The sequence below is a fragment of the Nerophis lumbriciformis genome, linkage group LG10 (genome assembly GCF_033978685.3).
Source record: "Nerophis lumbriciformis linkage group LG10, RoL_Nlum_v2.1, whole genome shotgun sequence".
NCBI classification, from domain to species: Eukaryota; Metazoa; Chordata; class Actinopteri; order Syngnathiformes; family Syngnathidae; genus Nerophis; species Nerophis lumbriciformis.
The window spans coordinates 44,993,344-45,009,857 of NC_084557.2; the positions used below are offsets into that span (position 1 = coordinate 44,993,344).

At 42.2% G+C, this 16,514-nt stretch overlaps 1 protein-coding gene across 2 annotated transcripts in view; it reads right to left on the reverse strand.

Moving 5' to 3' along the window:
* LOC133612285 (voltage-dependent calcium channel subunit alpha-2/delta-1) overlaps positions 1 to 16,514 on the reverse strand; it is a 412,014-nt gene that overhangs the window by 191,766 nt on the left and 203,734 nt on the right. For both annotated transcript variants that reach the window (XM_061969551.2, XM_061969550.1), the window contains exon 10: positions 8,950 to 9,049. In XM_061969551.2, the coding sequence (XP_061825535.2) occupies positions 8,950 to 9,049 (100 nt within the window). The remainder of the gene's footprint in view (positions 1 to 8,949; positions 9,050 to 16,514) is intronic.

A 16,514-nucleotide genomic window follows, 5' to 3' on the forward strand; every position in this document is an offset into this window, starting at 1 on the left:
ATTTACTTCACGTTATTACAGTATGTCTCTATATACATATATTTTTTAATTTTTTTAATTAATTTTAACCAAAGGGGACACTTGTTATTTCATATGTTGACCAGAGGGGGAGCACTTTTAAAAGCGACACACAGTCAATTTGAAAAATCCCTCCTTTTTGGGACCACCTTCATTTTGATAGATATCACCACCAGGGGTGAAAATGAGACATTCTCTATTAGATGCAATGGTTTTCTGTATTAAGACCATGATTTATGTCATCACTTGTTCACACCTCCTCATATGGAAGCTACTTTTCCTTGTTGATGTCTCAAGAAGGGTAGAAATACAAGAACACACACACACACACACACACACACACACACTATAAGGAGGGGATCAGCAACTTGCGGCTCTTTAGCACCGCCCTAGTGGCTCCTCTGAGCTTTTTCAAAAATGGAAAAAGATGGGAGGAAAATGTATTTGTTGTTTTGACAGTATTTGGCGAGCGCCGTTTTTGTCCTACTAATTTCAGCGGTCCTTGAACTCACCATAGTTTTACATGTACAACTTTCTCGGACGCTGCCACAGAAATACGTGTTTTATGCCACTCCTTCTTTGATTCATGTCGTCCACCAAACGTTTTATGCTGTGCATGAATACACAAAGGTGAGCTTTGTTGATGTTATTGACTTGCGTGGCGTGCTAATAACCCATGCTAAAATGCTACTTAGGCTAGCTGCGTGTACATATTGCATCATTACGGCTCGATTGTAGGTATATTTGAGTTCATTTAATTTCCTTGACTGTGCATTTAATTTATATTTGCATTATCTGTATGTATGATCGGCTGCATTTCTGATTGTGTGCCATGTTGTTCCAGACCACAGCAAACGTTACCCAGCTTGCCAAAGATTGTAATACATCCATTAGAATAAGACAGTCTGTCTTTTCCTTTTACTTGGGCAATAACCCTACCTTTTGCAGTTTTAAGCCAGTAATTTCCAGGACAATTACTTAATGTGTTGCCTTCATTACAACACTTACATAAGGCTTTTAACTTTTTGCGGCTCCAGACAGATTTGTTTTTTGTATTTTTGGTCCAATATGGCTCCTTCAACATTTTGGGTTGCTATGTGTCATACTTGATCATTTCGCGATATTGCCATATTTTTGCTGAAAGGACTTAGTAGAGAAGATCGACGATAAAGTTCGCAACTTTTGGTCGCCGATAAAAAAGCCTTGCCTGTATCGGAAGTAGCAGACGAGTAGCGTGACGTCACAGGTTGTGGAGCTCCTCACATCTGCACATTGTTTACAATCATGGCCACCAGCAGCGAGAGCGATTCGGACCGAGAAAGCGACGATTTCCCCATTAATTTGAGCGAGGATGAAAGATTTGTGGATGAGGAAAGTGAGAGTGAAGGACTAGAGGGCAGATAGGGAAGATGCTGTGAGAGGCGGGTGGGACCTGATATTCAGCTGGGAATGACTAAAACAGTAAATAAACTCAACTCTATTAGCCACAACACAACCAGGCTTATATTTAATATGCCACAAATTAATCCCGCATAACAAACCCCTCCCCCCTCCCGTCCATATAACCCGCCAATACAACTCAAACACCTGCACAACACACTCAATCCCACAGCTCAAAGTACCGTTCACCTCCCCAAAGTTCATACAGCACATATATTTCCCCAAAGTCCCCAAAGTTACGTACGTGACATTAAAGTTAAGTAAAAAGTTAAAGTACCAATGATTGTCACACACACACTAGGTGTGGCGAAATTATTCTCTGCATTTGACCCATCACCCTTGATCACCCCCTGGGAGGTGAGGGGAGCAGTGGGCAGCAGCGGTGGCTGCGCCCGAGAATCATTTTGGTGATTTAACCCCCAATTCCAACCCTTGATGCTGAGTGCCAAGCAGGGAGGTAATGGGTCCCATTTTTATAGTCTTTGGTATGACTCGGCCGGGATTTGAACTCCCAACCTACCGATCTCAGGACGGACACTCTAACCACTAGGCCACTGAGTAGGTGCGCATAGCGGCACGCACGTACGGGCAAGCGATCAAATGTTTGGAAGCCGCAGCTGCATGCGTACTCACGGTACCGCGTCTGCGTATCCAACTCAAAGTCCTCCTGGTAAGAGTCTCTGTTGTCCCAGTTCTCCACAGGCCAATGGTAAAGCTTGACTGGCATCTTCCGGGAATGTAAACAATGAAACACCGGCTGTGTTATCCGGCACAACAGTCAGGGGGTGCATTCTACGGCGGGGGTGCGTTATCCGGCACAACACCCGCCGCAATACACCGCTTCCCACCTACAGCTTTCTTCTTTGCCGTCTCCATTGTTCATTGAACAAATTGCAAAAGATTCACCAACGCAGATGTCCGGAATACTGTGGAATTTTGCGATGAAAACAGACGACTTAATAGCTGTCCCAAAATGTCCTCTACAATCCGTGACGTCACGCGCAGACGTCATCATACCGAGACGTTTTCAGCAGGATATTTCGCGCGAAATTTAAAATTGCACTTTAGTAAGCTAACCCGGCCGTATTGGCATGTGTTGCAATGTTAAGATTTCATCATTGATATATAAACTATCAGACTGTGTGGTCGGTAGTAGTGGGTTTCAGTAGGCCTTTAACTTCATGTGAGTGATTATGATTGACGACACCTGTTGACTTCTCTGAGCACATTTAAGTCGGGCTCATGTGATGCAGTCATTGGACTCGGCTACAAACTTCACAATGGGAAAGTCAAAGGAACTCAGCAAAGATCTGAAAAAAAAAATGAATCATTGACTTGAACAAGTCAGGAAAGTCACTTGGAGCCATTTCAAAGCAGTTCAAGGTCCCAAGAGCAACTGTGCAGACAATTGTTGGTAAGTATAAAGTGCATGGCACAGTTTTGTAACTGCCACGATCAGGATCAAAACGCAAGCTATCACCTGCTGCTGAGAGAAAATTGGTCAGGATGATCAAGAGTCAACCAAGGACCACCAACAAGCAGGGAAGCTGCTGGAACACAGGTGTCAGTGTCCACAGTCAAGCGTGTTTCGCATCGCCATGGACTGAGAGGCTATCATGCAAGAAGGAAGTCCTTACTCCAGAAGCCACACCTTAGGGCTCGTCTAAAGTTTGTTGCTGATCACATGGACAGAGATAAGACCTTCTGGAGGAAAGTTCTGTGGTCAGATGAAACAAACATTGAGTTGTTTGGCCACAATACCCAGCAATATGTTTGGAGGAGAAAAGGTGAGGCCTTTAATCCCAGGAACACTATGCCTACCGTCAAGCATGGTGGTGGTAGTATTATGCTCTGGGGCTGTTTTTGCTGCCAATGGAACTGCTGCTTCACAGAGAGTAAATGGGACAATGAAAAAGGAGGATTACCTCCAAATTCTTCAGGACAAGCTAAAATCATAAGTTAATAATACTAACACAGACACTTTGTAAACGTGTTAGCATATGCGCTAACCACGCTAGTTTGATTACATTACGAAAGCATGCACAAATATGCTTGGAAACACATTTTGGTGAGTTTACGAAACTAAAACAATAGAAAAAGAATGCCATTGTGATTTAATAATACTAACACAGACACTTTGTAAACGTGTTAGCATATGCGCTAACCACGCTAGTTTGATTACATTACGAAAGCATGCACAAATATGCTTGGAAACACATTTTGGTGGGTTTACGAAACTAAAACAATAGAAAAAGAATGCCATTGTAATTTAATAATACTAACACAGACACTTTGTAAACGTGTTAGCATATGCGCTAACCACACTAGTTTGAATACATTACGATAGCACGCACAAATAGGCTTAAAAACACATTTTGGTGAGTTTACGAAAGTAAAACAATAGAAAAAGAATGCCATTGTAATTTAATAATACTAACACAGACACTTTGTAAACGTGTTAGCATATGCGCTAACCACGCTAGTTTGAATACATTACGATAGCACGCACAAATATGCTTGAAAACACATTTTGGTGGGTTTATGAAATCATGACATGATGTTCTTTACAAGTGTATGTAAACTTTTGACCAGGACTGTGTATATAAAATGCAAAGATCCATTGCAGTTGACCAAATAGAGCAGCAGACCTTTTATTAAAGGCCTGCTTCAAGGTGGCCAGGAGAAATCCATACTTCATTACAAGTCATCCATCTTTCTGGACCGCTTGTGTGTGTCACACAAATTGTGGCGCACGTCTTCATGTGTGCGTTTCAGTCCCAAGCGCACAAACCTTTTCCCTTGTCTCCCTCGCCAAAGTCCTAGTTTTCTGGACTATACAGCGCAACCACTACATTTGAGAAGAAATACATATTTTTACCATATATTATCTAAAAGCTGCAGATATATACATTGTGAAATGAGATATTTGTACGCATATAGTCGAACCTCGGATTCAGGAGGAACAGTGTGGTTTTCGTCCTAGTCGTGGAACTGTGGACCAGCTCTATACTCTCGGCAGGGTCCTTGAGGGTGCATGGGAGTTTGCCCAACCAGTCTACATGTGCTTTGTGGACTTGGAGAAGGCATTCGACCGTGTCCCTCGGGAAGTCCTGTGGGGAGTGCTCAGAGAGTATGGGGTATCGGACTGTCTTATTGTGGCGGTTCGCTCCCTGTACGATCAGTGTCAGAGCTTGGTCCGCATTGCCGGTAGTAAGTCGGACACGTTTCCAGTGAGGGTTGGACTCCGCCAAGGCTGCCCTTTGTCACCGATTCTGTTCATAACCTTTATGGACAGAATTTCTAGGCGCAGTCAGGGCGTTGAGGGTATCTGGTTTGGTGGCTGCAGGATTAGGTCTCTGCTTTTTGCAGATGATGTGGTCCTGATGGCTTCATCTGGCCAAGATCTTCAGCTCTCACTGGAATCGGTTCGCAGCCGAGTGTGAAGCGACTGGGATGAGAATCAGCACCTCCAAGTCCTAGTCCATGGTTCTCGCCCGGAAAAGGGTGGAGTGCCAACTCCGGGTTGGGGAGGAGATCTTGCCCCAAGTGGAGGAGTTCAAGTACCTCGGAGTCTTGTTCACGAGTGAGGGAAGAGTAGATCGTGAGATCGACAGGCGGATCGGTGCGGCATTTTCAGTAATGCGGACGCTGTATCGATCCGTTGTGGTGAAGAAGGAGCTGAGCCGGAAGGCAAAGCTCTCGATTTACCGGTCGATCTAAGTTCCCATCCTCACCTATGGTCATGAGCTTTGGGTCATGACCGAAAGGACAAGATCACGGGTACAAGCGGCCGAAATGAGTTTCCTCCGCCGGGTGGCGGGGCTCTCCCTTAGAGATAGGGTGAGGAGCTATGTCATCTGGGGGGAGCTCAAAGTAAAGCCGCTGCTCCTCCACATGGAGAGGAGCCAGATGAGGTGGTTCGGGCATCTGGTCAGGATGCCACCCGAACGCTTCCCTAGGGAGGGGTTTCGGGCACGTCCGACCGGTAGGAGGCCACGGGGAAGACCCAGGACACGTTGGGAAGACTATGTCTCCCAGCTGGCCTGGGAACGCCTCGGGATCCCCCGGGAGGAGCTGGACGAAGTGGCTGGGGAGAGGGAAGTCTGGGCTTCCCTACTTAGGCTGCTGCCCCTGCGACCCGACCTCGGATAAGCGGAAGAAGATGGATGGATGTTTATTTACATGCCTTAATTGTTTCCAAACAGTGACTGTACCGCAGCAGTAAAACAGCTGATCAAACAAAACAGAAGTCATCGTCATGGACCAATCAGCTAAACCAGGGGTTCTCAAACTCAATTTATATGGGGGCCACTGGATGCAGAAACTGGGTGAGGCTGGGCCGCAAGAAAAGATTTCTTGAAAAAAATCTAACATGCGCTTTTTAATGAATTCACCTTCTTTGATTGGCTTTCCCGCCCTAGCAACATCCTTGCAAACCCTCCCGATTTTTCCGGGAGACTCCCGAATTTCAGTGCCCCTCCCGACAATCTCCCGGGGCAACCATTCTCCCGATTTTCACCCAAACAACAATATTAAGGGCGTGCCGTGATGGCACTGTCTTTTTACGTACCTTACAACCTTTCGTCACGTCTGTTTTTTCACCATACAAACAGCGTGCCGGTCCAGTCACTCATATGGAAACGGGGTTTGTACATTTGTTCTATTTTATGTTGTGCTTGAATCTAGCATGTTCACATTGGTTAAGTTTGTAGTCATGTTACCTTTAATTCGGCTATTATGGTGTCATTTCGGCAATTGTTTTGATTATAAACGTCATATTTGAATGATGATACATGAATGTGTTGTGGCAGTTGTGGATGTCACCAATGCGGTGGTTTGAGGAAACGCTCGGTTACTTTTCCCAAATTGTCTCTTATGGTGAACCGCCAACATGAGAATGCTGAACAGGAAGTGCTTGAAGGGTAATGGATTTGGAAATACGCTGAGATAAAGTCGGGGTTTGTTGTGTTCTTCATGGTGTTTTTGAAAATCAGAATTTTCAACTACCGTATTTTTCGGACTATAAGTTGCAGTTTTTTTCATAGTTTGGCCGGGCTCCAGTGTGACTTATATATGTTTTTTCCCTTCTTTATTATGCATTTTCGGCAGGTGCGACTTATACTCAGGTGCGACTTATACTCCGAAAAATACGGTAACTTGAAGTTTTTTGCCAAGAGGATCATTTGGAGTTTGGACATGTTCAGAATGTTGTTGTATTTTGGGCCAAAGTAAGACAAATAAATACATTTTGAAGTTGCTCCCAAGCATTCACGCCATTTTTCCACGTTCGATACATTTCCAGGAATTCATGTTTTTTTTAACCCTATGTCCATGTTTCATCCCATTTCAACTGTTCCACCGTCAAAACATTTTTCTTAGTCAGGACAAAAATTAACAAGTTGGTTTAGGAACTAGAAACATTGCCGGTTTTCCCGAAATTCCAGGAATTCCATTTCTCAATTCAAAAACTGTTACTACTTCAACATTTCTCGAGCGATTTAAACAATTCCAACATCAACCAATTCAGTTCATTCAGGACATCCGTGCTCATAATCATTTAAAAAAAAAAAACGCTTTCCCAAAATTCCCAAATTTCCAGGAAGTTCCCATTGAAATGAATGGGACATTTTTAACATGTTGCACAATTCCCACATTTTTCAACCTATTCAAACCATTCCAACATCAACACATTCCACTCATCCTGGACATTCAAACTTACACTTTCCCAAGTTTCAAACCAAATTCCGGTTTTCCTGGAAATTCCAACTCTTCAACATTCAAACTATTCTCACATGCATGCTACATTCTGTCAGCATTTCAGTTCAACTTCAGTATTGGAGCATTCACACACAATTACAAACCCCGTTTCCATATGAGTTGGGAAATTGTGCTAGATGTAAATATAAACGGAATACAATGATTTGCAAATCATTTTCAACCCATATTCAGTTGAATATGCTAGTTTGATGTTCAAACTCAAAAACTTTTTTTTTTTTTCTGCAAATAATAATTAACTTAGAATTTCATGGCTGCAACACGTGCCAAAGTAGTTGGGAAAGGGCATGTTCACCACTGTGTTACATCACCTTTTCTTTTAACAACACTCAATAAACGATTGGGAACTGAAGAAATTAATTGTTGAAGCTTTGAAAGTGGAATTCTTTACCATGGTTGTTTTATTTATAGCTTCAGTCGTTCAAAAGTCCGGGGTCTCTGCTGTCGTATTTTGCGCTTCATAATGCGCCACACATTTTCGATGGGAGACAGGTCTGGACTGCAGACGGGGCCAGGAAAGTACCCGCACTCTTTTTTTACGAAGCCACGCTGTTGTAACACGTGCTGAATGTGGCTTGGCATTGTCTTGCTGAAATAAGCAGGGGCGTCCATGAAAAAAACGGCGCGTAGATGGCAGCATATGTTGTTCCAAAACCTGTATGTACCTTTCAGCATTAATGGTGCTTTCACAGATGTGTAAGTTACCCATGCCTTGGGTACTAATGCACCCCCATACCATCACAGATGCTGGCTTTTGAACTTTGCGTCGATAACAGTCTGGATGGTTCGCTTCCCCTTTGGTCCGGATGACACGATGTCGAATATTTCCAAAAACAATTTGAAATGTGGACTCGTCAGACCACAGAACACTTTTCCACTTTGTATGAGTCCATCTTAGATGATCTCGGGCCCAGCGAAGCCGGCGGCGTTTCTGGGTGTTGTTGATAAATGGCTTTCGCTTTGCATAGTAGAGCTTTAACTTGCACTTACAGATGTAGGGACCAACTGTATTTAGTGACAGTGGTTTTCTGAAGTGTTCCTGAGCCCATGTGGTGATATCCTTTAGAGATTGATGTCGGTTTTTGATACAGTGCCGTCTGAGGGATCGAAGGTCACGGTCATTTAATGTTGGTTTCCGGCCATGCCGCTTACGTGGAGTGATTTCTCTAGATTCTCTGAACCTTTTGATGATATTATGGACCGTAGATGTTGAAATCCCTAAATTTCTTGCAATTGCACTTTGAGAAACGTTGTTCTTAAACTGTTCAACAATTTGCTCACGCAGTTGTGGACAAAGGGGTGTACCTCGCCCCATCCTTTCTTGTGAAAGACTGAGCATTTTTTAGGAAGCTGTTTTTATACCCAATCATGGCACCCACCTGTTCCCAATTAGCCTGCACACCTGTGGGATGTTCCAAATAAGTGTTTGATGAGCATTCCTCAACTTTTTCAGTATTTATTGCCACCTTTCCTAACTTCTTTGTCACGTGTTGCTGGCATCAAATTCTAAAGTTAATGATTATTTGAAAAAAAAAAATTGTTTATCAGTTTGAACATCAAATATGTTGTCTTTGTAGAATATTCAACTGAATTTGGGTTGAAAAGGATTTGCAAATCATTGTATTCCGTTTATATTTACATCTAACACAATTTCCCAACTCATACAGAAACGGGGTTTGTACAAAAAGTGACTAGACTTGAATTACGAACACTTACGTAAACAACATTGACGTAGTCATCGTCGGACAGCGTTTCCAGCATCTCGCTGACCGAGGTCCTGATCAGTTTGAGCGTCAAGCCAGACACGCTCCCACTCCTGCAGGGAAGGAGAAGAAGTAGTGAAGTGAAGTGAATTATCAATCAATCAATCAAAGTTTAGTTACATAGCCCTTAATCACAAGTGTCTCAAAGGGCTGCACAAGCCACAACAACGTTTTAATTATCATTATTTCAACTATAAACATTTTTTTGACTGTCATCATATTGCAGTCTACACGTATCTCTTATGTGTGACTGCCATCATAGTGCAATCTACACGTATCTCTTATGTGTGACTGCCATCATAGTGCAGTCTACACATATCTCTTATGTGTGACTGCCATCATAGTGCAGTCTAAACGTATCACTTATGTGTGACTGCCATCATTGTGCAGTAGACACGTATCTTTTATGTGTGACTGCCATCATAGTGCAGTCTACACATATCTCTTATGTGTGACTGCCATCATATTGCAGTGTACACTTATCTCTTATGTGTGACTGCCATCACATTGCAGTAGACACGTATCTCTTATGTGTGACTGCCATCATATTGCAGTCTACACGTATCTCATATGTGTGACTGCCATCATAGTGCAGTCTACACATATATCTTATGTGTGACTGCCATCATATTGCAGTTTATACGTATCTCTTATGTGTGACTGCCATCATATTGCAGTCTACACATATCTCTTATGTGTGACTGCCATCATATTGCAGTCTAAACGTATCTCTTTTGTGTGAGTGCCATCATAGTGCAATCTACACATATCTCTTATGTGTGACTGCCATCATAGTGCAGTCTACACGTATCTTTTATGTGTGACTGCCATCAAATTGCAGTGTACACATATCTCTTATGTGTGACTGCCATCATCATGCAGTCTACACATATCTCTTATGTGTGACTGCCATCATATTGCAGTAGACACGTATCTCTTATGTGTGACTGCCATCGTCATGCAGTCTACACATATTTCTTATGTGTGACTGCCATCATAGTGCAGTCTACACGTATCTCTTATGTGTGACTGCCATCATAGTGCAGTCTAGACGTATCTCTTATGTGTGACTGCCATCATAGTGCAGTCTACACGTATCTCTTATATGTGACTGCCATCATAGTGCAGTCTACACATATCTCTTATGTGTGACTACCAACATATTGCAGTCGAAACGTATCTCTTATGTGTGACTTCCATCATAGTGCAGTCTACACATATATCTTATGTGTGACTGCCATCATATTGCAGTCTACACATATCTCCTATGTGTGACTGCCATCATAGTGCAGTCTACGCATATCTCTTATGTGTGATTGTCATCATATTGCAGTCTACACGTATCTCTTATGTGTGACTGCCATCATATTGCAGTCTACACGTATCTCTTATATGTGACTGCCATCATAGTGCAGTCTACACATATCTCTTATGTGTGACTGCCATCATAGTGCAGTCTACACATATCTCCTATGTGTGACTGCCATCATAGTGTAGTCTACACAAATATCTTATGTGTGACTGCCATCATAGTACAGTCTACACATATCTTTTATGTGTGATTGCCATCATAGTGCAGTCTACACATATCTCTTATGTGTGACTGCCATCATAGTGCAGACTACATGTATCTTTTATGTGTGACTGCCATCATATTGCAGTAGACACATATCTCTTATGTGTGACTGCCATCATAGTGCAGTCTACACGTATCTCCTATGTGTGACTGCCATCATAGTGCAGTCTACACATATCTCTTATGTGTGACTTCCATCATAGTGCAGTCTACACATATATCTTATGTGTGACTGCCATCATATTGCAGTCTACACATATCTCTTATGTGTGACTGCCATCATAGTGCAGTCTACGCATATCTCTTATGTGTGACTGCCATCATATTGCAGTAGACACGTATCTCTTATGTGTGACTGCCATCATATTGCAGTCTACACGTATCTCTTATGTGTGTCTGCCATCATAGTGCAGTCTACACATAGCTCTTATGTGTGACTGCCATCATAGTGCAGTATACACGTATCTCTTATGTGTGACTGCCATCATCATGCAGTCTACACATATCTCTTATGTGTGACTGCCATCATAGTGCAGTCTACGCATATCTCTTATGTGTGACTGCCATCATAGTGCAGACTACATGTATCTCTTATGTGTGACTGCCATCATATTGCAGTAGACACATATCTCTTATGTGTGACTGCCATCATAGTGCAGTCTACACGTATCTCCTATGTGTGACTGCCATCATAGTGCAGTCTACACATATCTCTTATGTGTGACTTCCATCATAGTGCAGTCTACACATATATCTTATGTGTGACTGCCATCATATTGCAGTTTACAAATATCTCTTATGTGTGACTGCCATCATAGTGCAGTCCACGCATATCTCTTATGTGTGACTGCCATCATATTGCAGTAGACACGTATCTCTTATGTGTGACTGCCATCATATTGCAGTCTACACGTATCTCTTATGTGTGACTGCCATCATAGTGCAGTCTACACATAGCTCTTATGTGTGACTGCCATCATAGTGCAGTATACACGTATCTCTTATGTGTGACTGCCATCATATTGCAGTAGACACGTATCTCTTATGTGTGACTGCCATCATCATGCAGTCTACACATATCTCTTATGTGTGACTGCCATCATATTGCAGTGTACACGTATCTCTTATGTGTGACTGCCATCATAGTGCAGTCTACACATATCTCTTATGTGTGACTGCCATCATAGTGCAGTCTACACATATCTCTTATGTGTGACTGCTATCATATTGCAGTAGACACGTATCCCTTATGTGTGACTGCCATCATATTGCAGTAGACACATATCTCTTATGTTTGACTGCCATCATATTGCAGTGTACACGTATCTCTTATGTGTGACTGCCATCATCATGCAGTCGACACATATCTCTTATGTGTGACTGCCATCATAGTGCAGTCTACACATATCTCTTATGTGTGACTGCCATCATATTGCATTCGAAACGTATCTCTTATGTGTGACTGCCATCATAGTGCAGTTTACACATATCTCTTATGTGTGACTACCATCATAGTGCAGTCTAAACGTATCTCTTATGTGTGACTGCCATCATTGTGCAGTAGACACGTATCTTTTATGTGTGACTGCCATCATATTGCAGTGTACACTTATCTCTTATGTGTGACTGCCATCACATTGCAGTAGACACGTATCTCTTAAGTGTGACTGCCATCATATTGCAGTCTACACGTATCTCATATGTGTGACTGCCATCATAGTGCAGTCTACACATATATCTTATGTGTGACTGCCATCATATTGCAGTTTATACGTATCTCTTATGTGTGACTGCCATCATATTGCAGTCTACACATATCTCTTATGTGTGACTGCCATCATATTGCAGTCTAAACGTATCTCTTTTGTGTGACTGCCATCATAGTGCAATCTACACTTATCTCTTATGTGTGACTGCCATCATAGTGCAGTCTACACATATCTTTTATGTGTGACCGCCATCAAATTGCAGTGTACACTTATCTCTTATGTGTGACTGCCATCATCATGCAGTCTACACAGATCTCTTATGTGTGACTGCCATCATATTGCAGTAGACACGTATCTCTTATGTGTGACTGCCATCATCATGCAGTCTACACATTATCTCTGATGTGTGACTGCCATCATATTGCAGTGTTCACGCATCTCTTATGTGTGACTGCCATCATAGTGCAGTCTACACGTATCTCTTATGTGTGACTGCCATCATAGTGCAGTCTACACGTATCTCTTATGTGTGACTGCCATCATAGTGCAGTCTAGACGTATCTCTTATGTGTGACTGCCATCATAGTGCAGTCTACACATATCTCTTATGTGTGGTTGCCATCATATTGCAGTCTACACGTATCTCTTATGTGTGACTGCCATCATAGTGCAGTCTACACATATCTCTTATGTGTGACTACCAACATATTGCAGTCGAAACGTATCTCTTATGTGTGACTGCCATCATAGTGCAGTCTACACATATCTCTTATGTGTGGCTGCCATTATATTGCAGTCTACACGTATCTCTTATGTGTGACTGCCATCATCATGCAGTCTACACATATCTCTTATGTGTGACTACCAACATATTGCAGTCGAAACGTATCTCTTATGTGTGACTTCCATCATAGTGCAGTCTACACATATATCGTATGTGTGACTGCCATCATATTGCAGTCTACACATATCTCCTATGTGTGACTGCCATCATAGTGCAGTCTACGCATATCTCTTATGTGTGATTGTCATCATATTGCAGTCTACACGTATCTCTTATGTGTGACTGCCATCATATTGCAGTCTACACGTATCTCTTATATGTGACTGCCATCATAGTGCAGTCTACACGTATCTCTTATGTGTGACTGCCATCATAGTGCAGTCTACACATATCTCTTATGTGTGACTGCCATCATAGTGTAGTCTACACAAATATCTTATGTGTGACTGCCATCATAGTACAGTCTACACATATCTTTTATGTGTGATTGCCATCATAGTGCAGTCTACACATATCTCTTATGTGTGACTGCCATCATAGTGCAGACTACATGTATCTCTTATGTGTGACTGCCATCATATTGCAGTAGACACATATTTCTTATGTGTGACTGCCATCATAGTGCAGTCTACACGTATCTCCTATGTGTGACTGCCATCATAGTGCAGTCTACACATATCTCTTATGTGTGACTTCCATCATAGTGCAGTCTACACATATATCTTATGTGTGACTGCCATCATATTGCAGTCTATACATATCTCTTATGTGTGACTGCCATCATAGTGCAGTCTACGCATATCTCTTATGTCTGACTGCCATCATATTGCAGTAGACACGTATCTCTTATGTGTGACTGCCATCATATTGCAGTCTACACGTATCTCTTATGTGTGACTGCCATCATAGTGCAGTCTACACATAGCTCTTATGTGTGACTGCCATCATAGTGCAGTATACACGTATCTCTTATGTGTGACTGCCATCATCATGCAGTCTACACATATCTCTTATGTGTGACTGCCATCATATTGCAGTCTACACATATCTCTTATGTGTGACTGCCATCATATTGCAGTCTAAACGTATCTCTTTTGTGTGACTGCCATCATAGTGCAACCTACACATATCTCTTATGTGTGACTGCCATCATAGTGCAGTCTACACATATCTTTTATGTGTGACCGCCATCAAATTGCAGTGTACACTTATCTCTTATGTGTGACTGCCATCATCATGCAGTCTACACATATCTCTTATGTGTGACTGCCATCATATTGCAGTAGACACGTATCTCTTATGTGTGACTGCCATCATCATGCAGTCTACACATTATCTCTGATGTGTGACTGCCATCATATTGCAGTGTTCACGTATCTCTTATGTGTGACTGCCATCATAGTGCAGTCTACACGTATCTCTTATGTGTGACTGCCATCATAGTGCAGTCTACACGTATCTCTTATGTGTGACTGCCATCATAGTGCAGTCTAGACGTATCTCTTATGTGTGACTGCCATCATAGTGCAGTCTACACATATCTCTTATGTGTGGTTGCCATCATATTGCAGTCTACACGTATCTCTTATGTGTGACTGCCATCATAGTGCAGTCTACACATATCTCTTATGTGTGACTACCAACATATTGCAGTCGAAACGTATCTTTTATGTGTGACTGCCATCATATTGCAGTAGACACATATCTCTTATGTGTGACTGCCATCATAGTGCAGTCTACACGTATCTCCTATGTGTGACTGCCATCATAGTGCAGTCTACACATATCTCTTATGTGTGACTTCCATCATAGTGCAGTCTACACATATATCTTATGTGTGACTGCCATCATATTGCAGTCTACACATATCTCTTATGTGTGACTGCCATCATAGTGCAGTCTACGCATATCTCTTATGTGTGACTGCCATCATATTGCAGTAGACACGTATCTCTTATGTGTGACTGCCATCATATTGCAGTCTACACGTATCTCTTATGTGTGTCTGCCATCATAGTGCAGTCTACACATAGCTCTTATGTGTGACTGCCATCATAGTGCAGTATACACGTATCTCTTATGTGTGACTGCCATCATCATGCAGTCTACACATATCTCTTATGTGTGACTGCCATCATAGTGCAGTCTACGCATATCTCTTATGTGTGACTGCCATCATAGTGCAGACTACATGTATCTCTTATGTGTGACTGCCATCATATTGCAGTAGACACATATCTCTTATGTGTGACTGCCATCATAGTGCAGTCTACACGTATCTCCTATGTGTGACTGCCATCATAGTGCAGTCTACACATATCTCTTATGTGTGACTTCCATCATAGTGCAGTCTACACATATATCTTATGTGTGACTGCCATCATATTGCAGTTTACAAATATCTCTTATGTGTGACTGCCATCATAGTGCAGTCCACGCATATCTCTTATGTGTGACTGCCATCATATTGCAGTAGACACGTATCTCTTATGTGTGACTGCCATCATATTGCAGTCTACACGTATCTCTTATGTGTGACTGCCATCATAGTGCAGTCTACACATAGCTCTTATGTGTGACTGCCATCATAGTGCAGTATACACGTATCTCTTATGTGTGACTGCCATCATATTGCAGTAGACACGTATCTCTTATGTGTGACTGCCATCATCATGCAGTCTACACATATCTCTTATGTGTGACTGCCATCATATTGCAGTGTACACGTATCTCTTATGTGTGACTGCCATCATAGTGCAGTCTACACATATCTCTTATGTGTGACTGCCATCATAGTGCAGTCTACACATATCTCTTATGTGTGACTGCTATCATATTGCAGTAGACACGTATCCCTTATGTGTGACTGCCATCATATTGCAGTAGACACATATCTCTTATGTTTGACTGCCATCATATTGCAGTGTACACGTATCTCTTATGTGTGACTGCCATCATCATGCAGTCGACACATATCTCTTATGTGTGACTGCCATCATAGTGCAGTCTACACATATCTCTTATGTGTGACTGCCATCATATTGCATTCGAAACGTATCTCTTATGTGTGACTGCCATCATAGTGCAGTTTACACATATCTCTTATGTGTGACTACCATCATAGTGCAGTCTAAACGTATCTCTTATGTGTGACTGCCATCATTGTGCAGTAGACACGTATCTTTTATGTGTGACTGCCATCATATTGCAGTGTACACTTATCTCTTATGTGTGACTGCCATCACATTGCAGTAGACACGTATCTCTTAAGTGTGACTGCCATCATATTGCAGTCTACACGTATCTCATATGTGTGACTGCCATCATAGTGCAGTCTACACATATATCTTATGTGTGACTGCCATCATATTGCAGTTTATACGTATCTCTTATGTGTGACTGCCATCATATTGCAGTCTACACATATCTCTTATGTGTGACTGCCATCA